Source organism: Caretta caretta, chromosome 7 (assembly GCF_965140235.1).
Source record: "Caretta caretta isolate rCarCar2 chromosome 7, rCarCar1.hap1, whole genome shotgun sequence".
Taxonomy (NCBI): domain Eukaryota; kingdom Metazoa; phylum Chordata; order Testudines; family Cheloniidae; genus Caretta; species Caretta caretta.
This window is the reverse complement of record NC_134212.1, coordinates 73,044,484-73,071,570: the sequence shown is the minus strand read 5'-3', so window position 1 is coordinate 73,071,570 and position 27,087 is coordinate 73,044,484. Positions and strand designations below refer to the sequence as shown.

General features: G+C 41.3%; 1 protein-coding gene across 1 annotated transcript; it reads left to right on the top strand.

The window, feature by feature from the left end:
• Window positions 1-1,298: 1,298 nt before the first annotated feature.
• Window positions 1,299-24,694, top strand: SNCG (synuclein gamma). The gene is made up of 5 exons (XM_048858963.2): window positions 1,299-1,704; window positions 8,435-8,476; window positions 9,577-9,704; window positions 23,590-23,673; window positions 24,266-24,694. Exons 1-5 carry the CDS (start codon window positions 1,584-1,586, stop codon window positions 24,284-24,286), a joined length of 396 nt encoding a protein of 131 aa, XP_048714920.1. The 5' UTR covers window positions 1,299-1,583; the 3' UTR covers window positions 24,287-24,694.
• Window positions 24,695-27,087: the final 2,393 nt, after the last annotated feature.

Sequence of the window (27,087 nt, the reverse complement as noted above, 5' to 3'; positions counted from 1 at the left end):
GTCCCTCTACAGTCATTCTATATCTAAACCTTCCACATTGAGACTATGGTATGAGTGACTTATAGACCATTACAACTCATAAGATTGCAGTGTATTCTTTCCTTAACATAGCTAGGCCTCTCAATTTAGCATTCACTCTGTCTGATTTTAAAAAGCCGATGTAGCCAGCAGCACTAAATATTCAGGGAATAATATTTTATAACATTTTATTTCCTGTGTAACATAATAGCAGAATAATAAATATGATTTGGCACTCAGCTTCCATGAGAGCAGCTACTCAACACTTTTGATTGGGCTAGAAAATGGTATAAGAGTTGCTGTCAAAACTAGTTTCTTTGAATTATGATTTGTCAGTGAGACAATAGCTAACGTGGGTCACTCAGCACATAGAGCCCGATTCAGCAAAGCACTTAAACGTGTACCTAGCTTTAAGCACATGAGTAGCCCCATTTCAACTCAGTGGGATTACTCACACACTTAAAATTAAGCACATGCTTTAGGGTTTTGCTGAACTGAGCCTTAATTTTGGAGGGGCTTCCTATGTAGCCTAAAAGTTTTCCACGATCCAATGTCAGATCAAAGGTTTGATTTCCCCAACAGTCCTCACTACGCACACATTTGATATAGGTAATGATGCCTGTGTAAAAATGTTGTATCATTCTGCAGCAGCTGAGCAGAGCTGTGTATACAGCAACACAAAGAGGTGAGTAGAAAACGTGTACGTCCACCCGCTACCCAACAAGGGTGGCTGTGAGTTTTCAGAAGTGAATAATTGTAAGCTGATGTGCAGCCAAACATAAATCACATAGCATGCCTTGTGGGGCTAACTTCAAACTCCACAAATACAACCAGTGGACATTCATCTGCTTTTTAACTGGGAATTAAGCTTTTGTAAATGGATTTTGTTTTCTCTTTCCACTGGTGATGGCTACATAGGGATGTTTGTGGTACCCCTTTATTAGGGATGAGTTCTGGTAACTGCTAGCAAAAGACACCTTACCTTGTTTGTTTTGTTAGGAATACCAGCTATATCTATTTTTCAGCTTTGAGGAGCCTGCACTAGTTCCCATTTGCTCTCTCCACCATATCCTCAGAGATTTATGCTTTTAAAACACCAATTCCCTCGAGCTTGGTTGCTAAAAACCTCCCTCTCCAAATGAGAGCATCTGCAGAGTGTCCTTGAGTGAGAGCACTGCAGCGGATCTTAAAAGCTTTAATAATCTGGACATATTCCAAAAAGTCCCTCAACCTACCACCTCCTTTTCCCTCCCATCTTTCTTCTTATCCAAAACCTTGCCATGAAGATCTGTGTCATTAATATTTCAGCATCAGCTATTCACAGGCATTGGCTACACTGCAGTGCATCTCATCAATAAGAGCTGGTAAAGGCTGTGTAGTTTACCACACTGCCTTCATCCAGCAGAGGAATAAGAGCAAAAGATAGCGAGATATTAAGACACAGAGAGACACTGAACAGCCACAGAAGGGTAAGATTGCGTAGTGAGGTCAGTGTGCACTGAGGTGCTTTTCACCATCATCCTTGAATCAGATCCTGCAGCTAGTACCAAAGCAAGCAATCAAAAATGGATGTCTTTAAGAAAGGTTTCTCCATTGCTAAAGAAGGTGTGGTGGCTGCAGCAGAAAAGACCAAACAGGGAGTGACTGAGGCTGCAGAGAAGACCAAAGAGGGTGTGATGTATGTAGGTAAGAGACAACTATTTTTAATATACAATTGAGCCTGAAATGTAACATAAATTATCTTCCAGAAAGCAAGAAGTACTGGATAGTGATTAAAACATGGGACTGAAAGGCAGGAGATCTGCATCCCATCTCCACCTCTGCCACAGTCTCACTGTGTAATCTTGGGGTGTCCAAACCTTCCATGCCTCAGTTTCCCCATCTGTAAAACAGAGATACTTACCTACTTCCCAGGGTGGGGGGAGGGAGGCAGGCAGGATTGCTACATATGAATTAATGCAATGTTCAGAAAGCACTTTGAGATCCTCTGATGGAAGGTGCATATTACAATTATTATTCCCTCTTTGCTTTCAGGGTAGGTCACTTACTCTCCAAACATTTGGCTACTGGCAATCTCTCTTTCACCTCCAAAGGTGCAGTGACTGAGGTTATTAAGGGCATACAGAGTGATTCTGTTTATTAAGTTAGGCTAGTACAAATCACCTGTTTCCCCACTCTCATGTCATTTTATTCTGAGATCCTCCTCCTTATGCTCTATAACCCTTTACATTCTCCATGCAAAAATCCTTTACTTGGTTTGCAAAGAGACAGTTATCAGTGCTGATTTGGGCATAACCTTTCATGGGTAAAAACCCCACTTCTTCAGATGCCTGGAGTGAAAATTACAGATGCAGGCATAAGTATATATTGGCACATGAAAAGAAGGGACTTACCTTACCTTACCTCACTTGTAAGGTAACTCCCTTCTCTTCAAGTGCCAATATATACTTGTGCCTGCATCTGTAATTTTCACTCCAGGCATCTGAAGAAGTGGGTTTTTTACCCACGAAAGCTTATGCCTAAATAAATCTGTTAGTCTTTAAGGTGCCACCGCACTCCTCATTATTTTTGTGGATACAGACTAACACGACTACCCCTCTGATACTAGTTATCAGTGTTGTCCAATGGCTAGGTGCTGGATCATGACACAAGTTGTGCCCTTCCTGGAAACATCCATTGTATAATGAATTCTCTCCATTTCCATAAACCCTACAGTAATCATTTCAAAGCTGCCTTTGAAACCTGGTATCTGCACTGTCTGATGGAGGTGCATGTATGATACTGGTGGACAAAACCAGTGGGTTGGTATAACACTCTGTGTGTAGTCTAACATTCTTACATTATCCCATTATCCTCAGAAGGGAGGATTGCTATTGTATGTGCTGGCTGTGGGTAAGCTGTAATTTTTAAATAGAAAAGGCTCTTGATTCCATTATCACTGCCTTATACATAGAGTATCTCCACTTTAAAAACCTTACTGTAGTTACAGAGCTGCATTTTCAAAATTCAGTGGAATCAGAAACCACATTTGTAGCAAATCTTCATCCCCAGATTTAGACAATTACTGATGTAGTACAGAAAGAACAGGAGTACTTGTGGCACCTTAGAGGCTAACCAATTTATTTGAGCATAAGCTTTCATGAGCTACAGCCCTGCCATTATCTAGCAATATATAACCAATTCACATTTTAATCTGAAGCTGAACCACAAGCAAAAGTTTAACATTACAGGATCTCTAAAAATAAGTAAGTAAAAATGACAAATACAACATGACACCCAGCTGTCAAATGTGGGGATTGCTATTGTACCCAATTCCTTCTTTCTAGGTGATCAGAGCAAGGTCAGACCAGAATACTTAGCATTTTTATAAATATTTTCCCAAATATCATACCAGGCCTTGGATTTGCTTTTCATTTTTTGCACAGTCATGAGACAAAGTGCGGAATGTTCTGCCATCATCTTATGTATTTAACCATTTCAAAAACTTTTTGAAAGTCTTCTTTTAAACCTAAAAAGCTGAATGAAGAGTCCATTAGAGCCTGACTTTGAGGAGCATGGATAATTTTTTAACTATATCAGGCAAATAAACATTTTTGTCAGTAGAGCATCACACAATGCATTATAAAATGCTCTCCATCTTTTTTATGATGCATTGTGTGATGCTTTGCTCATTAAGGGCCTGATCCTCCATGGTGGTGAGTGCATACTGCATGCCAGAGCATGATTAGCCTTTTTCAGGGTACCCAGGATTTCACAGAATGGGGATGCTAAAATCCAGATAATTAAGATCTCTCAGAATTTGGTTTAAATGAGCAAAAGAGGTGGATGCCAGTTATGTGCATGTGTACCACCCATTATCATTGCAGTGGCCAGAACCTGTTTGCTGCCCTACGCTCCCTAGCTATATGCCCATGAAAGGCTAATCAAAATGCCCAATTACATTAAAATGCTCGGTCAGTACTTTTCCCTCTTTCCATAACCTACTACAGTTAGGTTGCTGTTAAGACACTGCATGAAGGAATTTGAACTCTGACTCTGAATCTGCTGTGTAGTTGGAACCACTCAGAGATGTGAAAGTCTTTTCTGGATGTCAGAAAAAGGATAGTAGTGGGTGGGGTGGATGTCTTGTTTTGAGTCAACTTCTTACATAACTCTGCTAATGAATCAAAAGCCAGCATTTCATTGCACTGATGGGATCTCTGAGTCCTCCTGAGGATTGCAGTTGACCAGACATCAGTACCAGTATTGATGAGTCACTGCAGCTTGAGATAAAATGGCTAGTTCTGTGACATCTACTGCAGCATACGGCTTCCTGAAGCCTGTAGGGTCATCATAGTTCTGCTGGTATCTTCACTCTGATCTCTGGGCCAGAAAGTTTCAATTCACAACCCATATCAATGCCTGGGGGTGGGGGTTCCACTACCCTGTGCTAACACTGCAATGCAGTTTGAGGTTGTGGGGTCTGCATTGGTAAGAGATGCTGCCATTACAGTCAGTCATTCAAATGGGGTCCTCTCTGCCTATGGATGTGGTTACCCAGGTGGGAAAGAAAGATCTCATGGCACTTTGTTCATGGCACTGGGTTTCTTTTCAAATTCCCTCACTCAATAAAAACAAGTTCTCCTGTCCATGCTACTGCTGTCACTGAGACCATAATAGTTGCAGTGGATTCCTGCAGTTGCTGCATTATCAGCAGCAACACTGGGACAAATTCTTAGTTGGTGTAAATAGGTATAAACTCCAGTGAAGTCAATGGAACTATATCAATTTACACTAGCAGAGAATCTGATGCAATATTGGGTTGTAAGGCACACAGGACAACAAGCAATAGAGAAAGATCACAATCATAAACACAAAATTATATTCAGTATTACGTAAATACTAGAAATACTAGATAATCCAATCCAGTAGCTCTCAATAAAGAATGCAGTTCTGGCATGCCCAAAATATCTGGTCTCATGCATCAGTCACAAGATACCCAACGCATTGACCTTTACAGATGAAAAGACCAGATCTAATACCTCGTACAGGAGCTGTACACCCCCTGTCATGTGTTATTCCTGTCTGAATACATGCCGTCCTTAGTGCACAATGCTTCACTATCACTACAGTGTACCTATTTAAAATACAAAACTTCTTATTGGGGTCTCATTTCCCAATGGTAGATTTTCTATACAGTATTCATTTCTTATTCCTTTTTGGCAGGGAAGGTATGAACGTGTGACTGTATGCACACAAGCTGCAAGCAAAGGTTCAAAAGTAACTGCAACTTGACAGCTTCAATGGAATGCTTTTCAGTTCAACAGATACCCTTGCCAGCAAGTGACATGTGCTGGAAGATTAGATTTCATAGAGTGCATTATGAGAGCTGAAGTCTGAGTCATTGGGTGTGGTCTTGAGTGCATTGAAAAAAAAATGAAAAGAACCTAACAAGCTGTGTACAAGCTGCAGTGCCGAGGGGCTTTTTTGCTGCTGTTGCTTCTGCTTCGGTCTTTAATTGCATTCAGATATTTTTGTTTTCCCAGGTTCCCTCTTCTTAGGAATTATTTTCTATTAGAAAAAAGAAGAAAAACCATAGCTATTTGTGAAGAGTCCTGGCAAAAAACAAATGTAATGATTGAGATAAGAGTAACTCATTACAATTCTTGTTTTTGTTTGTTTGTTCATTGAAGTAATGCAAAGATAACGAATACATGAATTCAGCTAATTAAACCAGCTGATTTCCGGATATTTAAGAACTTACATTTTTATAAGCATTAAAGCAGAGCTATGTTTGAATGGCTGTCACTGGTGCATTGTAGGACAAATAAGCATGAAGCAGTGCTCTTTTGGAATGGTACAGCTTGATGCATTGGGTATTTGTAGGAATAATGAACATTAAAGCAAGACTATATTAGAATAGAACTTGGTGCACTGGGCACATACCAGCGCCTCATTAATTATTGTGAGCGTTTATGCAATGCAGACCTGTTCTGCTCACTGTTGTTTGATGTTACATGATTATAGAGAGTATTACAACCACAGTGCCATATTCTCTGGCTTTCGGATACTGGCATATCATGCATAGTCCCATTAATCCATTCTGCTACATTAATCAAAAATTTATTCTCCTCTACATGACTGTACAGTCATTTAAGGGTGAAGTAGAATGTTAGGTTGTTAAGTAGTAAGGCATCTTCCTTATATTCGAGTCTAGATGACCTTAACAAACATTACAAAAATGATCTGTTGTTTGTATGTAGTGCTATAACCGTGTCAGTCCCAGGATATTAGAGAGACAAGGTAGGAGAGGTAATATCTTATATTAGACCAACTTCTGTTGGTGAGACGAGCTTTTGAGCTACACAGAGCTCTGTTATGTTTAACAGTACATTACAAATGTCAATCAGACAGGAGAGAACTGGGCTGGGTTAGTTGTTATCACAGCAGTACACTTGTTCTGCCTTCCTTCTAGGCTTGTCATGAGTGCTGGGCATCGTCTGCAATTCATTTTCCCCACCTCACCCACCCACAATTATTGAATCAGTGCTGCTGTAGCTAATGATCTGGGTGCTTCTGCATCACTATTTACAGTGTTTTGTAATTTGGCCATAAAAACTGTCCATTTTTATGACATGAGTGTGAAAAAGTAAAGAGAAGATTTGTGGATTTAAATGATTTTTAATAAGATGAAAAACGGTTTTTAGGGAAAATTCATTATTAAAGTCAATGGAGTTACAATAGGGATGGTTTTTAACATGAAACCGAATCTAGCTATTGCAGAGGCTTCCAGCCACTAGGGCAGTGGGTTTCAACCTGTGGTCTGCGGACCCCTGAGGGTCTGCAGGCTACGTCTAAGATTTCCAAAGGGGTCTGCACCTTCATTTGAAATTTTGAAAAAAGGTTGAAAATCTCAGCACTAGGGGATGTCTACACTGCAGCTGGGAGCGTGCTGCCCAGCCCAGGCAGGCAGACACATGCCAGCTCTGCTCAAGCTAGTGCACTAAAAATAGCAGTGTGGACATTGCTGCATAGACGGCAGATGGGGTTCGCACCCCAAACGCATAACTAGGGGCTGGGCAGGCTTGTACACAGCCCTGCCATGTTGCAACGGCCACACTACTATTTTTAGTGCACGAGGTTGAGCAGAGGTAGCGCGTTTGCTTACCCAGGCTAAGAGGCACGCTCCAAGCTGCAGTGTAAACATACTGTAAGTGATCATAGAATATCAGGGTTGAAAGGGACCTCAGGAGGTCATCTAGTCCAACCCCCTGCTCAAAGCAGGACCAATCCCCAACTAAATCATCCCAACCAGGGCTTTGTCAAGCCTGACCTTAAAAATATCTAAGGAAGGAGATTCCACCACCTCCCTAGGTAATGCATTCCAGTGCTTCACCACCCTCCTAGTGAAAAAGTTTTTCCTAATACCCAACCTAAACCTCCCCCACTGCAATTTGAGACCATTACTCCTTGTTCTGTCATCAGCTACCACTGAGAACAGTCTAGATCCATCCTCTTTGGAACCCCCTTTCAGGTAGTTGAAAGCAGCTATCAAATCCCCCCTCATTCTTCTCTTCTGCAGGCTAAACAATCCCAGTTCCCTCAGCCTCTCCTCATAAGTCATGTGTTCCAGTCTCCTAGTGATCTGAGGTACTGAGCATGCTGCAGTACACCAATACAATGAGGTCTGTTGAGCAAGTAGTTTCAGGCTTAAAGGAAAACCACAATTATTTGTTGTTGTTCCTTAGGAGCCAGTCCCCTCAACTCCCATTGACTTCAATACCTCACAGCATTGGGCTGCTAAATACATTATATATTCTTTACTGTGAAAATAAATAAATATTTTTTAGAAATACCTGCGCTGTCATCATCACCATGACAGTGACTGGCAACCTGTATCTCTCTGAGCCCAATCCTGTACTCCTTACATATTAAAAACTTCCACTGACTGTATGAAATCAGGGCCTTAACAAGTGCTGAGCCTGGACCTCCTGCTGGGAAGTAGGGGAAGAGACAGGAAATGTAGCTCAGTGTTTGAAAGCATGAAAAAAGCAAACTTCTGGCATTTCTTTATGGTAAGTTCTTTTTTGGTTTCTTTTGCATAATTAGTTAATCTAACATGGGTTTAACTGCACTGTTAAATCAACCAGTTTTTCATTGTAAAGATATTACTGAAATGTGTAAAAAGTGCAGGTTAATTGTCCAGGCACCTCCAAATAATACATATGCCAGTAAAACTAATTGGAGCTATCCAACTTCCAACGGAAAAGCTCCCATGGACTTCAGTGAGAGTAGGATTTGGCCCTTATTGAGAACTACTCAAGGACCCTGCAGCTTAGGACCACGCCCTATCAGAACTCAAGTGGTCTGCATGCAGAAACCAGAGAGGTCTTCCCATAGGGGATGATGTTGATGGAGCCTATGTTTCCTTTTCCAGGTACGAAAACCAAGGAGGGGGTTGTGCACGGCGTGAGTTCAGGTGAGAGTACGGTCCCTACAGATTTGTGTAAATCGATAGCTCACTGTTGTAAAAATGGATAAGAATATAATTCCGACTGACATGAAGCAAGAGGAGTTTTCTTTTACACTTTAGAAGCCCAAGTACCATGGTTCCCAGAATGATTCTTTGGTGATGGAAATGCTCTGCATGCTGGGACTCCTAAACCAAGTAACACAGGAAAGGCCTCACAGAGGCTTCAATATTCTGCTCAGCATGTCTGAGAGTAAGAGTGTTCTGCTGCTGGATGGGTCAAGGAGGCTTGTCATTGGGCAGTGTTGTAGGCTGGGGCAATTTTCCGTGCTGGAAGCAGACCGGAAGGGTTTCATCAGTAGATCTAGTCAGAAAAATTCCGACAAAACATTTTTCAACAGACTTTGCAGAATCACTGAAATCAAAATATTCTGTGAAGACAGTTTGATTTTGATAACGTTAATTTGGAAACCTGCTTGGTTTTCTCCCAGCTCACCCACCCAACTCCTTGGCAGCCTGCCTGGCAGGCTGTCTTAGAGTTTATGACCCCACCACATCCAGGGTCCCTGGCTCCATGGCTGCTGACCAGATGGACTGCACTCTTGCTTTCAGTGCAAATTTTGAAATTTTTGGTTTTCATTCTAATTTGGAACAGAACCAAATTTTGAGAAATCTTCTGTGAAACAGAATCACCTTTCTTCAGCCAGCTCTGTTAATCCTCTAGAAGGGGCTTATAGGGAGGATTTAGCTAGATGGAAAGGGGTTACAGAAGGGCAGTCCAGTTTGACAGTCTACAATGGGCAAGATGACGTTTTTTTCTATTTTTGTGCTACTGCTTCTTGGAGTAGGTTTGTTTTGTGATCTGCCCCTTCTCTAAAGGTTGCCAGGTTGCAATACCCACCTATTCTTGAGGTAAGCAGCATGTGTGAGAATTAGCCCCAATGCACTTTAAAATTAAACGGTTTGGATGTATCCTACGTACAGAAAGTCCAAATAACAGATAGCACGGGGCAAAATATTGCTGTGTTACCCTGCTATGCTGTTATCCAGTTAAACAAAGACTGATTTTGAACTTAATTCACGGACTCTACTTTTTCTTGAACCTTTAGTTGCTGAGAAAACCAAAGAGCAGGCCAATGTGGTGGGTGAAGCTGTTGTGGCCAGCGTGAACACAGTGGCAAAACAGACTGTAGAAGGAGCAGAGAACATTGTAACCACTACTGGGATTGTAAAAAAGGTATGTTCGTTTTTTCAGAAATCTACAGGAAATAAGAGGCTTGTTTTGCATTATACTTCCTCGAACACCTGGGTAGGTTTCTGAGGCTCAGTTTATTATTTACAGTTGAGATCACCTATGTATTTACTCGGACAACCCTGCTGTGATATCAGATATAATGCTATATTTAATGTGATGATTTAATAGAGGTATAGTGAGTTAATACCACCTCATATTTTGCTATGTAATACAGGTTAGTACAGGCACAGTGTTCATCTGCGCATTGCTTATATTCTAGGCACCATGACCAAGATTTTCAAAACTGACTAGTGACGTTGGCTGCCTCAACTTTTGGATACTCAACTTGGGATACTTTAAAGGGGCCTGATTGTCACAAAGTGCTAAGCACCCACCCTCTAAAAATTGGGCCCCTTTAAAGCGTCCTCAGTTGGAGCTCCAAAAATTGAGGCAGCCAAAGTCATCAGTCACTGAAAATCTTCATCTATATGCTTAGAGACTCAGGTGATCAATACTTAGCCATATCATTCTCCAGCATAGCGTATCTATTTTCTCATAAAACTATCTATATTTCTTTAGAGAGAAAGCTGAGGACTAAAGTTCTGATCATAGGATTGGGAGCCAGGAACTTCTGAGTTCTAACCCCAGGTTGTGATATCTGTTCCTGTTACAGCTTAATGCAAATCAGACAAGCTCTCTGCATTAATTTCCCCCCTTTTTTTTAAAGTAGACGTAATAATAATATTTTCCAATGTCACAAGGGTGTTCTGAGAATGAGTCAGTTCATATTTGTAAAAAATACAGGCCTTGGAACCAAATGTTCACTATACTCCAAACTGCTACAGGTTTTAGAATCATGAAAGGCCCTAAAGTTTGTTGTGTGTTGATTAAAGATTCCATAAAGTCAGAGTTCAGATTAAAATCTGAACCACCCCAAAGGGTGTTGGTATTCAGATCTAGAGATTATTTTAGCCAGCTATAGAGATAAGAATTAGCTACAATATTTATACCCAGATCTGGACCCAGATATCAAGCTTCTACAGAATTTGGAGGAGGCATCCTTGGATCTAAGGCTTTGGTTCAGACCCTTTCCTGGTATTGAAGTTTATGTTTTAAAACTTTATTTTCATTGTTTTTTTAAAAAAATATAAAGACACCATGAAGCAAAACGTATGTAAATACATGCACAAGATAGAAATACCACATAAATAACAAAATTCAACATTCATTATTTGTAAAACTTGGAAAAAAACAAAAACAACGAAAGAAAAAACCTGAACCTCTAGCGGTGATGTAGGGCATCAGTTATTAAAGCAACTAAATAAGTGAGAACATAACTTATGAGGATTGGGGAATAATATATAATGCAAAAATGTCTGCAGTAGTTTCATGTGTGAGTAGACATCCTCATATTTTTTCCAAGCATTTCTATTAGACAGAGATTTTTTTTTCCATGAATGCAGTAGTGTTTGAGGAAGGAACTGCAGATTTCCATTTTCTCAGAATAACTCTTTCAGCCACTAAAATAGTTATTTCAATCTATTTCTTAATGTTAACTGTTAATACCAGCTCAACCCTAAAATACACAAGCTTGGAGAAGGAAAAATAGCAACACTTACAAGTTGTTGAGAGCACTGAATCGTCGGCGATCCCTTGAGGTCGAGGATGATCTTTCACAGGTTTTATTTTTCATGGGTCCTTCGGTGACTGAGAAATCCGATTCTTGAGCTACAGGCTCGTTGGCAGACATTACAGGTGGTGTTGGAAGACAGGGTTAGACCGCAATTGCTGTGTGACAGTTGTCTTTCCTTTCTTTTCTGGCGTTTTCTGCGACCAGGGCAAGCCGATTTTCCTTAAAAGTAGACATTCCCTCTCTGACAAGTCTTCACCAATTGTCCCTATCCTGGGCTGCTGTCTCCCAGTGTGTGGTGTTGATGCCACATCTCCTGATGTTTATCTTGAGGGTGTCTTTAAAGCATTTCTTTTGGCCTCCCCATTTCCTTTCTCCTTTGGTGAGTTGGGCATATAGTTGTTGTTTTGGTAAGCGTACATTAGGCGTGCGCACACAGTGCCCGCTCCACCTCAGCTGGTGCTGGATAATCAGGGCCTTGACACTGAAGATGTTGGCCTCTGTGAGGACACCGACGTTAGCGCGATGATCCTCCCACTTTGTTGAGGATCTTCTGAAGAAAGTGCTGGTGCTGGCGTTCCAGGTTTTTCAGGTGTTTTCTGTAGGTAACCCAAGTCTCTCAGCCATAGAGGAGAGTTGGGGTTACCACCACTTTATAAACTAACAGTCTAGTGTGTGTTCTGATGTTGTGGTTGTTGAACACCCGGCGAGACAGTCTGCCAAAGGCAAGGCGGGCACAGCAAATTCTGTGCTGAATCTCAACATCTGTGACTGCCCTCTGTGAGAGATGGCTGCCAAGACAGGCAAAGTATTATACATTTTCCAGTTCTTCTTTGTCGATATAGATCTTCCTTCCTCTGATGATTAACCAGGGACTGGTTGGTGGAGAACTTTTGTTTTGCCAATGTTCAGAACTAGCCCTAGGCTTTTATAAGCTTCAAAGAAGCAATTAAGGGCTGTTTGAAGAGCCTCCTTTTGAGTGTGCAACAACAGCAAAATCATCTGCATACTGAAGTTTGGTTATTGTGGTTGATATTACTTTAGTTCTGGCATGGAGATGAGAAATGTTGAAGAAGTTGCTGTCAATCCGATATTGGATGCCAATGCCCTGTGGTAGACATTCTTGGGTTAATATTTTCATAGCTACTAAGAAAATGGGGAAAAGAGTGGGGCCCAGTACTCAACCTTGTTTTATGCCAGTTTGGATGACAAAGGTCTCAGAGATAGAACCACTGCACAAGATGGAGGCAGTCATCTGGTCATGGAAGAGTCTTACAATGGTGACAAATTTGCTTGGGCAGCCAAACTTTGACATAATTTTCCACAGAGCCTCACGGTTGACAGAGTCAAAGGCTTTGGTCAGATCGATAAAGGACGTATATAGCTCCTGGTGGTGTTCCTGACATTTTTCCTGGATCTGCCTGGCTGCAAAAATCATGTCGGTTGCGTCTCATGATGGTCTGAAGCCACACTGGGACTCTGAAAGTACTTCCTCTGCAAGAGGGAGCAGGCGATTCAATAAGATTCTAGCAAGAATCTTCCCAGCACTGGAGAGGAGGGCAATGCCTCGATAGTTGCCAGAGATGGCCCTGTCTCCCTTTTTGAAAATGGTGATGATCTTAGCATTAGGTAAATCAGCAGGAATTTCTTCAGTGTGCCAGATTTTTGAAGAGCAGCGAGTGAAGCTTGTTAGTCAGTGTTCCCCCCCCCACACACACACTTTCAGTACTTCAGCTGGTATGCCATCAGGACCTGGTGCTTTATTGTTCTTCACTGGTCTCATTGCTTTGCAGACCTCCTCAGGTGTTGATGAGTTGGCAAGAGTTTCCTAGATTGGGTGCTGAGGGATGGAGTCGATGGTATCGACAGTTACAGTTGATTCTCGATTTAGAAGCTTTTGGTAGTGTTCCTTCCAGTGCTCTTGGATGGATTCAATATCTTTAAAAAGGGTACTACCATCTTTGGATCTCAGAGGTGTAAGGCCACATGAGCTTGGTCCGTACATGGTCTTTGTTTCACACAAAAAGCTTTGCATATCATGTCTGTCAGCGAATGTTTGGATTTCTTTTGCTTTGTCCTTCCATCATTTATTTTTGATTTCTCGGATCCTCCTTTGAACTTCAGCTTTGAGCTGATGGCAAGAGCTCTGCTTCTGACTGGATAGTGGTTGGTTTTGCCAGTCGCAGAAAGCTTTTCTCTTCTGGTCCAAAAGGACTGTAATCTCAGTGTTGTTGCTGTCAAACTAGTCCTGATGGCAGCAGGTAGCAAGGCCAACGGATTCCTTGCAAACCTCATGGATGATCTGTTTTAGGACTTCCCAGTCTTCTGCGACACTTGTGCTGTCATTTTCAGATGTGCAGATAGCCAGTTTTTCACTGAGGAGATTGGAAGTTCTCTTGGTGCACTGAGTATTGAAGTCTTTGGATGTTGTATTGCCATCTGTATGATTTGGATTGCTTTCTATGTTTTGGTGCAATCCTGATGGATGTGACTGACCTCACCAGGTGGTGGTCAGTCCAGCAATTGTCGGCTCCTCTCATGATACAGGTGACTTGGACATCTCTTAGATCCTGTGTTCTTACAATGACATAGTCTAGGAGGTGCCACTGTTTTGAGAGGGAGTGTTGCCAAATTGTTTTGTACTTGTTGCTTTGTCTGAAGATTGTGTTTGTGATCACAAGGTCGTGCTCTGCACATTTCTGAGTAGAAAGATTCCACTGGAATTGGTCTTGTCCAAATTCATTGATATCGCTGAGTCAGTCTTTTTCATCTCTCTGCTCTCCTTTACTTAGTCTCCGCTAAGTAACGGTCAATAAATCTGTTACTTCTTTGTATTATTCAGGAGCTTTTCTAAATACAAAGTAAAAAAAAAAAAGGCATTATTTTTGGTGTGCAGGTCATGTTTAATGCAAAGCTTTTGTGAATGAGGCCTATCGATATTGTACATTACTCATCACTCCATTGGGTGGATTTCAGTGGTTTTTTTTAGAAAGTTGACCTCCTCTAAGTAACCTTGTCTGAGAGCAGGGATGAACTTTTCATCTGCATGACTCTGCACAAAGCTTGCTGCATTGCAGACTCTCACCATGTGATCAAAAGCAAGCAAGAATACACACACACACACATACATACTTGTTAAATGTCCCTCAGGGGTTGGAAGAATTTCCCAGTAGCTAATATTTTACTGTTGTTCTCCCCTCCCCATTTCATCCATTTTTCTTGTCAGGTGTGATATGGTCTAGTTGTCAGTTCGAGGCTCTGTGATTTTAAAATGGTCTTGTTCTTCTTTTATGTCACTTCACAAATTATTCTGGTAATTTTCAATTCTTTGCAACCACTCTGCATTTAACTTACTGTTGGATCCCATAATTATTTTATCTGTTTGAGCTAACACATCTGTATTCTACTGATTCATTAGACATTTCCTTTCTTAAAGCTTGCACATTTTGAAAAAGGAATAGGAAGGAGAATCAGAAATACTTCACCTAAATGGGCCAAAATCTGCTCCCCAAAACAACTCTCATTGTCATTAATGGGGTTCCACTGGGAGAATTAAGAGCAGAATATCTGTTTGCTAAGTGTATTCAGTTAGGGTGAAATTCAACCATCATAAAAGCATATAAGAATCTATAGAAGGCCTCTGATGTGGTGGAACTACTGTCTGCATCAGGGGCATGTTATGGGGAAGGACATGGAACTTAAAGATATCACAATTAGACTGAATGCACAACTGGAACCGGTTCCCCTTTGTATATGTGCTTCATGATAGACTAAGGATTTATCTCATGCTATTTCTCAATATGGCATGGAAAATTAAGATTGTACTAAAAGTAAAATAAGCTTTAACTGGGAGAGATTGCACATATGTAGTATTTTCTTTGTCTCATTCTTATTAAATGTCTGGTTTAATAAATTATAGATTCATAGATACTAAGGTCAGAAGGGACCACCATGATCATCTAGTCTGACCTCCTGCACAACGCAGGCCACAGAATTTCACCCACCCACTCTTGCGAAAAACCTCTCACCTATGTCTGAGCTACTGAAGTCCTCAAATCGTGGTTTAAAGACTTCAAGGAGCAGAGAATCCTCCAGGAAGTGACCCGTGCCTCATGCTACAGAGGAAGGTGAAAAACCTCCAGGGCCCCTTCCAATCTGCCCTGGAGGAAAATTCCTTCCTGACCCCAAATATGGCGATCAGCTTAAACCCTGAGCATATGGGCATGATTCACCAGCCAGATACTACAGAAAATTCTTCCCTGGGTAACTCAGATCCCACCCCATCTAACATCCCATCACAGGCCATTAGGCCTATTTACCATGAATATTTAATTACCAAAATCATGTTATCCCATCATACCATCTCCTTCATAAACTTATCAAGTTTAATCTTAAAGCCAGATAGATCTTTTGCCCCCACTGCTTCCCTTGGAAGGCTATTCCAAAACTTCACTCCTTTGATGGTTAGAAACCTTCGTCTAATTTCAAGTCTAAACTTCCTGGTGGCCAATTTATATCCATTTGTTCTTGTGTCCACACTGGTACTGAGCTTAAATAATTCCTCTCCCTCTCCGGTATTTATCCCTCTGATATATTTATAGAGAGCAATCATATCTCCCCTCAACCTTCTTTTAGTTAGGCTAAACAAGCCAAGCTCCTTGAGTCTCCTTTCATAAGACAAGTTTTCCATTCCTCGGATCATCCTAGTAGCCCTTCTCTGTACCTGTTCCAGTTTGAATTCATCCTTCTAAAACATGGGACACCAGAACTGCACACATTATTCCAGGTGAGGTCTCACCAGTTATACTTGTATAACGGTATTAAAACCTCCTTATCTCCACTGGAAATACCTCTCCTGATGCATCCCAAGACCGCATTAGCTTTTTTCACGGCCATATCACATTGGCGGCTCATAGTCATCCTATGATCGACCAATACTCCGAGGCCTTCTCCTCCTCTGTTACTTCTAAATGATGCGTCCCCAGCTTATAACTAAAATTCTTGTTATTAATCCCTAAATGCATAACCTTACACCAGTTTACAAGGTCATCCAGATCCTCCTGTATGATATCCCGGTCCTTCTCTAAGTTGGCAATACCTCCCAGCTTTGTATCATCCGCAAACTTTATTGGAACACTCCCACACCCAAAAAATGGGAGTGGGCAAATTAATGTCTTATCATCCCATAAACCGCATAAGATGTACACGATGTGCAACGTGGCTGAGTGAGTGTTTCTGGTGAAACTTTAATTTTGCACGTTAAATGGTAATACTCTGAGAAATCACATGAGAAAAGATTGCATCATAGGAACCCATTTGGCAGTCCTTATTCATAAGAGCAGTCCCACTGAAGCCAATGGGAGTTTGTCTGGCTGCAGAGTGAGTGAAAACTGAGTAAGCACATCAAGAGTTGATCCTATAAAAGTAAACTGCATATTAAAAGGTAGAAAAGCCATGCACTGTAATCTGTGCACAGTATGCAGGTGTTTTCTGCTAATGTCTGGCTCTGATTGCTCTTTTCGTCAGAAATGTCGGCATCATTTAGGGCGCATTCAGCCTGAACCATTCCAACTGAATAAGTCTGCAGAATTTATCAACATATCTAACCTCTAAAATCATGAGCGGAGGAGTTCTCTCCAAGAAGTATCACCTGTGCTTCAGAATCTGAAGACATTAACTCCATAGTGTGCTGAGTCTCTGCCTACCCCCTGGCAAGCTGGTGTACCCTTATCATTTATTAACCTTGTAGCAGACCAGGTCACCAATGTACCTCTTCAGGTTCACAGCTTTAAACAAAAATAAAACAAAACAATCCTGCTTTCCACTGAATTTGCTGCCTTTCCAGCTACAGAAAGCAATGCATCATCAATTATCAGTCGATGAAGTGAGCTGTAGCTCACGAAAGTTTATGCTCAAATAAATTGGTTAGTCTCTAAGGTGCCACAAGTCCTCCTTTTCTTTTTGTGAATACAGACTAACACGGCTGCTACTCTGAAACCTATCAATTATTATTAAGGCTCAGGAAGGTGTCTGGTATTATGGAGGGGATAGTGTCACCATTTAAAATTTTTAAACTAGTATGGCATTAAAAACCCAATTTTTCTCCAATTCCAACAAATCCCATTTTGTATGAGTGATCTCTAGCCAGAGGAGAATTTAGGGAAAATGTTGATGTCTGAAAAGAGGTGTTTAAAATGGTAATTTAAAATAAAGGTATCAATTTTAAGACTTAGTCACTTTCTCAGGCAGAGTTCCATTTCAGAGGGATTTCAAATGGTCAGCACCTCTCAGGATTGGGCCCATAGTGGAATGAACCATAAAGACAGCAGGAAATTCTTATTGTATCTGAATCATACTACAGAGACTTTAGCCCCTTTGCTGTCTAAAGGACATTTGACATACAAATATCAAAATGACATGGGTATGCCCCTAATGCTTGAATGTACATTCTGAGATTTTAAGAATATTCAGTAGGTACCTGAAAATTTTCACTACCTGAAAATCCATGTCCCCTGAATTACACCTGCTATGGTCCCTGGGGAGTTAAAAACCAGGTCTTCTCCCTAGCTGAAGTGAATTGACCAAAGAGATTTGATTCAAAAGCCAGCAAGTGTTCCACCTACCAATCAAAGCCATTATAAGGTAGCATAAACCTTTTGTGCCTTTATTACTTTACTTATAACCTGTAGTCCAGCACAGATCCCACCACTCTATGGCACAAGCATTACTATAAAGAACTTTGCTACATCAAAGTCTAAACACAAAATAAATAACATTAAACTCACCTGTAAAATAAATGCCACGTATAAAAATGTCAAATTTTAAAATGGAACAGACGACCTCCATTAAAATGAATGTAAGCATTTTTTTTTTACTTCTCTGGAGAAATAGGGAAACACAAAGAGAAAATCTTTGGACTTTATTATTTGCCAGTTGAGCCAAACTGATGATTCAATTAATGGAAAAACCTCCTGGTAATGCATGAGAAAATCTGTCACTTTACCAGTCACAATGAAATGTAAATGATATGGACAAGAGTAAATTAATCATTTTCAACATTTTCTGTACGCCCTTAAGCAAGGTCTGCAAGAGATGTATATTCTCCCTTTAAACATCCCCTGGCGAATATGCCTAAAAGATAGAGAGGTTTCATTAACTCTTCTGTGGAGTCTCCTCAATGTTGTGGAATCCCTCTTTTTGGGAGGCCCCAGAGCCTCTCTGCATCTTGACACCATTGGAGCTGCATTGCCAGGGAGCCAGAGATGTAGACATGAAAGGCCTATTGAGGGTATTGGAGCCAATCTAGAGCTGCAACGCCTTCATTCAATTAGCCCTGTTCTCTGGGAGATCCTCTCTCTCACTCTCTTGAGAGCAAAGGAGTACTTGTGGCACCTTAGAGACTAACAAATTTAAGTCTCTAAAGTGCCACAAGTACTCCTTTTCTTTTTGCCAATACAGACTAACACGACTGCTACTCTGAAATCTCTCTTGAGAGAGAATATAACAGTAAAACATATATACAAAGCCCATATTGTATGGGGGAAAGGACAGTCTTATGGCCAAAAAGCAGAGGACTAAGAGTTGGGAGATTTTGGTTCTTTTCCCAGGTCAGCCACAGACTTGCTCTATGATCTTGTACAAGTCTGTGTGCCTCAATTTTCCCATTTTTTATGTCACAGGAGTGAGATTTACTTTGTTAATATTTATAAAGGGCTCTGAAATCCTGAGAGGAAAGTTGCATATTAGTACAAAGTATATGACAATTTAAAATACATTAAAAACCCCCTGTGCTTAACATTTAAGATACAGTGTGCCATACAAATATTAGTTAATTAATCACTGTAACACTATTGTGCAGTAGGGATATATTATTATCCTGATTTTAACACAGCGTGAAATCCTGGCTGCATTGAAATCAATGGCAAAATTCTCATTGACTTTAATAGAGGCAGGATTTTACCCTATACATCTTCCCCAATGTCACACAGCAAATGTGTGGTACAGCTGGGATTGGTACCCACCAGTTGCTAGCTCTTTGTTCTGTATGCAGACCTCTGTAGATCATATTGCCTACTTTTAAAAAAGCCTTAAATTAGGTTTATCAGCTAGCAGCCTTAACTCCCAGCCAACAAATGCCAGATTGCAGACTGCAGCCCTGTCTTGTACAATATTCTCTATCCTGGACAGGCAAACTGGAGGGAAGTAAGTGGGGAAAAAGACGGTGAGGTGAAAACCTTAACACAACCTGTCACTTCTTTATCTTGTAATTGTGTTGGTTCCTGCCATGTTGGTTTAGAAAAATTCTCAAGACACTTGTTTCCTGTCCCTTCTAGAAACAGATTGATGAGGCAGTTACATTATTCTTTAATGGAGTCTTAGCTAAAAGCACATTTTAGAGGACCAGTAACTAGTAAAATGGATGAATATGGATTCTTACATCCACTGTCACGCTCAGACACTGTTTCCTGTGAATGACCCCAAAGCAGGAATTCCTTTTTTTTAAAAAAAAAAAAACCATTATCTGTAGAGTCAAAAAAGCTGCAACCCTCTTCATGAGAAGAGCAGAGCAGTCCTCTACAAGAGAGGTTTCTTACTGCAGTAAGTTGCCCTTTCTGCTTGTTCACACACACACACAAATGGCCTCTGTTTGTTTCTCTGACAGTAGGCGGGAGGTTTAACTCCCAGGCTGTCTCCAGAGCCATTATTTCACCTCCACAAACCAGCATGGATTCTGTAAACCCATTGAAGGCCACACATGGGGAGACTGGACTACTGCTGAACCAATTGCAACTGATTTTGTGTAATAAAAAGAAAAGTAACAATCTGTATGAATTAAGTAAGGCACATGAGGCAACTAAAAAATAGGCAAGAAAGAAAGAAAATACTGGTCCTAAACAAGTTTAAAATAATATGAAACACTTTGAAAATACAGTTTCAGGCTATTTATACTTTTTGTACATTGTTCAGTTATAAAATGTACTGCTGTTTATTTTTTATATGGTGCCAAAGGCATGCCAATTACTTTACAAACACAGATCCCAATGCTGCAATCAGATCTGCCTGTGTGCATCCAATTGCAGGGTTGGCGTCATAAGTTTGGCCTCTATCTGACACTTTACAAATACTGAGGGTCAGATCCTCAGCTGATGCTCATGCTTTTTACGTTGCAAAATGTTATAGTAAGTTACGGACATATCCCTGGCAGGTGTCAGAGGACTTAATGACTTCAATACTTAGCACTTTACATATAAGCTCTAATTAAGTTTCAGAACAAGAATGCCCCTGTGTGTGACACAGTTTAGTACTATAATCCTCATTTTTACAGATGAGCAGAGAGATTAAATGAATAGCCCAAGGCTATAGTGGGAATCATTATTGGAGCTGAGACTAGTGGTTAGGAGTTCCTAATTTTTAGTCCTGTACGTGGACCACACTTCTTTCATAATGGGCTGATTATTTATGGCAACTCTGATTTTACTGTGAGATTTCCATCTGAACTCACCAGGATAGCAGCATAACCAATGGAGGAGAAACAGGCTGAAGGGCTGCTACTTCTCAATTCTATTCTATACTGGTTTTTATACTGTGCTCATCACCACGGTATCTGAGCGCTTTCCAGTAGTGCATTAAGCAATGTGACTCCTCGACTGTCACAGGTTGTTTGTTCCTTATCCTCTCCCCAGAGGGCATGGTCATAAATATAAAGGGAAGGGTAACCACCTTTCTATATACCGTGCTATAAAATCCCTCCTGGCCAGAGGCAAAACCCTTTCACCTCTAAAGGGTTAAGAAGCTAAGATAACCTCACTGGCACCTGACCCAAAATGACCAATGAGGGGACAAGATACTTTCAAATCTGGAGGGGGGGGGACAAAGGGTTCTGTCTGTCTGTGTGATGCTTTTGCCGGGAACAGATCAGAAAGGCAAGCCTTCCAGCTCCTATTAAGTTAGTAAGTAATCTAGCTAGAAAATGCATTAGGTTTTCTTTTGTTTAATGGCTGGTAAAATAAGCTGTGCTGGATGGAATGTACATTCCTGTTTTTGTGTCTTTTTGCAACTTAAGGTTTTTCCTAGAGGGATTCTCTATGTTTTGAATCTGATTACTCTGTAAGGTATTTACCATCCTGATTTTACAGAGGTGATTCTTTTACCTTTTCTTTAATTAAAATTCTTCTTTTAAGAACCTGAGTGATTAGAGCACTCACCTGGGACATAGGAGACCTGGGATCCAATCCCCCTGCTCCTCTGACTTTAATGGTTTATCCAAAGTGCAAGTACAAGCTTCACCAGGAGAGACTGAGGGGAGCCCCACATCAGACTATCCTATAGCCCAATGATTAGAACGCTCACTTGAGAGGTGGGAGAGCCCTGTTCAAACCCCTCCTCCTGCTCAGGAGAAGGGAGAACTTGAACTGGGGGTCTCGCACATCTCATGTGAGAACCTAGATGCTGAGCTAAAAGTTACAAGGGAGTTGCTGCTTCCTCCCTGCACCTGGCTGTTTTATATGAACTTGCTTGAGGGGCCTGATCCAATCACGCCTACTGAATTGAGCCCCACATGTAACTTAGGCAGAGGAATGCGTATCTTCCCCTGGTTTGTGAACTGCTCTGAGTGTAGTGTCCAGCTGCCTAGAGTGAAGGAGAAGTGTGTGTGCTCAGAGGCAGAAACATAGGTGCCAAATGAGTTGAGGAACCTGCAGGGTTCAGTGTTTGACATATTCCTTTACCTCTCACCTCCATAAATAGGTGCTACTCGCACACTGCAGGGACAATGCTACCCACTAAAAGAATGAGCATAAAGGAGGAGTGAGCCTCATAACAAATATATAGCTTGATTTTCCATTTCCTCACTGAAGTCTTGCACCAACTTTGAAATGGATTCTGGCAGTAAAATGAGAATTGATAATATTTAATCCTTTGTCAAATAGATACATAGATGTGAATTTCTTCATATGAAGCCACTTGAGCATTTTGGGAGCTATCAGATGAACATTATCCTCCTTATGGAATGAGTGGCTAGTGTGAGGTAGATAATCTGGGGAAAATCAGTGTAGAATCTCCCTTCCTGCAAGAGAAAATGAAATTCATCTGTACCTGCTATGTTTCCCACGTTCAAAGAGCCAATGTTCCATTTTAGATTAAAGAAAACTACTTAACAAAAAAAGACAGTCTCCAAGAAGGAGAAAGTAGGGTGTCTCTCATTCTGTAAGAACTTCCAGTTCAAATCCTTTCACAGCCCTGCTCCCCAACAGACAGACAGACTTAAAACACTTCAAGGTGCTGTGACAGACCCAGACCAGTGGGGTACAGGAGTCTGGTAAAAGGCAAATATACTGGCCACTGGATGAATAGTTTTCTGTTCCCTGCGTGACCAGAGCAGGGGCCGCAGTAGAGCAATCAGGAACCTGCTAGAACCAATTAAGACAGGCAAGCTAATTAAGACACCTGTAGCCAATTAAGAACATACTAGAATCGGTTATGGCAGGCAGACTAATCAGGACACCTGGTTTAAAAAGGAAATCCCATTAGTTAGTAGGGGGATGGGGGAGGGCATGCAAGGAGCAGGGAGTGAGAAGGCGTGCTGCTGGAGGACTGAGGAGTACAAGTGTGATCAGACTTCAGGAGGAAGATCCTGCAGTGAGGATAAAGAAGGTGCTTGGGGGAGGCCATAGGGAAGTAGCCCAGGGAGTTGTAGCTGTCATGCAGCTGATACAGGGGATACTGTAGACAGCTGCTATCCACAGGGCCCTGGACTGGAAGCCAGTGTAGAGGGTGGGCCTGGGTTCCCCCATCCCCTGATTGGACACAGGAGGAGCTGACCTGGTCTGTAAGCAACACGAGAAGGGAAGGTCTTATTTGGAAAGGGATCTGGCCTGTCCCCGACCCACTAGGTGGGACAATAGACACTGCAGATTGTTCTCCGTTTCCCCCATGCTGGCCAGTGATGAGGTTAGCTGAGTGAATGGCAGGTTTGAGCCTTTAGTAGAAGAGGCCAAACTGAGGGTTGCCGTGAACCTCTGAGGTGAGCAAATCCGCCAAAAAGTGCAAGACCCACCAAGGCAGAGGAGGAACTTTGTCACAGTGCAAATACAGAAAACTGAATCAGAGCTGTATATACCATAGGGCAAACCTGTTGTTTTCTCCACATATGAAATATTTGACTCCATTTTGCAAAGTCTGTTTGAATAGCCTCTTTAAAATTAACTGGCCAATACACCATGCTGCAATAAGGGTAATTGTATTGTGTATATCCTGCAGGATGAGTTATCTCACCCAGAGCACCCTACAGAACCAGCTGATGCAGAAGAGCCCCCAGCAGAAGCCATAAAAGCCAGTGGAGAGGTAAAGTCCAGACACAAACCAACTAACCCTAGAATCCTTAGCTGGTCCAGGGTTTTTCTCACCATCTATCATATGTATATTTTATGTACCTTTTTGTTCTCATGAAAATGAAAGACTAACATAGTCTTTAGCTAAGCATAGGTAAGCAAGTCATGTGCAAGGCTCTTTAAAAAAGTCTCCTAATGCACTTTTAAGCTTTACCTGCACCACCGTAGGAATTATATTTCTGGATCTTCCCCACACCCACCATTCTATCAGTGCACCTCCATGCTGCTGCACAAAGGACCCTATACCCTATAGTCCTGGGTCTCTCTGGCTCAATGCTGCATGATTCAGTGGTTTTATGACAAACTTAAATGGAGATTAGGCTAAGAATCACCAAACTAAATTTCACTAGGAAGTTGAGCTAGAATAGGAATGTGTATGATTCTTAAAGGGGAAAGGATAACTCATTAACCTTCTGTATCACCTATAGTCCCTATCGTCTTATGTCCTATTTTTAATGTGAGGATCAACTTTGGTAATCTGTGTTTTCCTGTTATATACAGTCTGTTTGAAATTAGTCCATTTTCTTGTCTTGTTTCTCTTGTAGGGTGAAAATGAAGCCAATTAATCAATTTCAGGACTACTAGTGTGAACGTGAGAATTCCAGGAGTACACACTGAAACGTTAGTAGACACCATAGTAGGGAAATCCTCCTTCCCATAGGCTAACTACTTTCAGCACTATATCCTTTCACTTGCCTCGCTAACATATCATACAATATATGTATGTCAGACTCTTGATTCTATGTATATGGCAACTGTTCACTGTGGTCTGTCTCTCTCTAAGTATCTCTATATCCTTTGTGGCTTTTTACCTTCCCATCTTTGAGTCTTCTGACTGTCTGGTTTGTTAGCAAATAACATGTTGTGGTTAAAATCACTGGCCAATGTCTTATCTCCATTTGCATCAGCACTTGGAATCCCTAGCTATGATAATGATTTTTTTTAAACTACAAAATAAAAGTGTTTGAACTACTTTTTTCTTTGTCTTGTCAGTCCCTTTTATATGTAAAAGTTCTTCTAAGCGTTAATGTCTTGAGTTGAGTTTCAAAGCTGAAAACCTTTCCAGAAGTGCGCACGTGGTGCTCTAAGAATTAACTGTCAAAAGGAGAAATAATCCAGTACTCTGCTCCACATGTCACCAATGAAATGAGGGGGGAGGGTCTGAAATCCTTAGAAGTACCCCGGACATGGGCAAGGGTGCAAGGACTGAAATCATTAAGGGGAAAATCCCTTCAAATGGGAAAGGAGAAGAGCCCTTGAGATCCTCAGCAGGAATCACAGCTTGAAATGTGGATCAGTGTGGTCTGAAATGTTCAGGGAGAAATTCTTCTGGGAATGGAGGATGGGGAGTGTTGAAAATTTCAGAGGCATTTCCTTCCAGAATAATACACAAATAATTAATAATACTGGTCTCTTAGATAGAGCTTTTCATCTGTAGATCTCAAAGCACTTTACAAAGGTGGTCAGTAACAGACGGTCTCAAATCCTCAGAGAGGGTAAATGTTTCTGAAACTCACTCTAATAAGCACAAAATACAACATAAAAGTAACTACAGATAAGCACAGCACATGGATGCAGTAGGCATTCTTTTATAGGTATGAAACCTCCATGCATCCAGTCAAATAATATTTGGATACTTGATTTCTACTGGAATGATGCTGGAATACATGCTAACTCTGGAAATGTGAGCTATTTACTCTACATAGCCCACAGGCTCTTTTTGAGCTGTTACTATTTAACAGTACAGCACTGCATTTGTCTTATTTTTTGAACCAATAACTGAGCCTTTGGAGTCATTCTGGTCTCGCCCTTCTTTGTGGCTGAACTATGGTTGCCATTATCACCACCTTCACTAGCTCCAAAGACTGTAATGGCCTAATATTACACCAGAGCACTTGCTACATTAATGAAGAATGGCACAACCTCTTCCTTATGGGTAATGATGCAGATAGGTGGGGATTTTCCCTTGTGAATATACCCTTGCTATAGCTCAATGTAAGACCAACTTGGAGGAGAGAGGGTTCAGACAGAAATAGCAAAAAGCATGTTGAACCTACTTCTGTATTCAAACCCTTTGTTATTTATTCCACCACCAACATAACCTGAACATTTTAGCTTGATCTAATAGGTTTGTCTGTATATAATGGACAGATAGAATAAAATTAAGTAACTGATATCCACCAACCCACTGGATTAAAAACTGCTCTGCTGTTGTCATAAATAGGCAGGATTATTGTAAACTGAGTCGTCTGATGATAAATGTCCAAGGAGTGTCATAAACACATTAAGGAGAACTACTAGTGAAATGAGAACACATAGGCAAGTATGTGTTACAACAGAAAGTCAGTCATTGGATAGCAAATGCTATTGAATGAAAATGGTAAAAGGAGGAGAGAGTCCTTTTGTCTTCATACGCACAGGATGACTGCAAATTCTTGATCGTCAAAGTAGATTCCCAGGTGGGATTATGTTAGAAAGCCAATATTGTAAACAAGGGAGAATCAAAACTCTTATTATGTGCCTCACCCTAGTATATATTATGTGTCATCTGAAATGGTGTTTTCCATTCAATTACATCCTGAGCACTCTCAAACCCCAATGAAGTCAGTGGGCGCTGTAGGTACTCAAACCATTTGAAAAATCAGGCTATTAATCTCTGCCAAAACTCGTACAGATGATGATTGCTGAAAGTATTAAAGAATAACTAAAAAAGCATAGGTACTGCCTCCATGGGTGCTCAGGGGCTCAAGCACTCACAGAGGAAAATAGGGGGTGCTCAGCACCCATGGGGCTGGCCTGGGCTGCTGCTCTGATGGCCCTGGGGCTGGCTGCCAATCAGCTTTTCAGCCACCGGCCCTGCACCCACATCAGCTCTTCAGCAGATCAGCTGTTGAATGGGGCTGCCCCGCCACTCACTCTTCTCTGCCCCTGTCAAGGTTCCTCCCCCACTCTGAACTCTAGGGTACAGATGTGGGGACCTGCATGAAAAACCTCCTAAGCTTATCTTTACCAGCTTAGGTCAAAACTTCCCCAAGGTACAAAATATTCCACCCTTTGTCCTTGGATTGGCCGCTACCACCACCAAACTAATACTGGTTACTGGGGAAGAGCTGTTTGGACACGTCTTTCCCCCCAAAATACTTCCCAAAACCTTGCACCCCACTTCCTGGACAAGGTTTGGTAAAAAGCCTCACCAATTTGCCTAGGTGACTACAGACCCAGACCCTTGGATCTTAAGAACAATGAACAATCCTCCCAACACTTGCACCCCCCCTTTCCTGGGAAATGTTGGATAAAAAGCCTCACCAATTTGCATAGGTGACCACAGACCCAAACCCTTGGATCTGAGAACAATGAAAAAGCATTC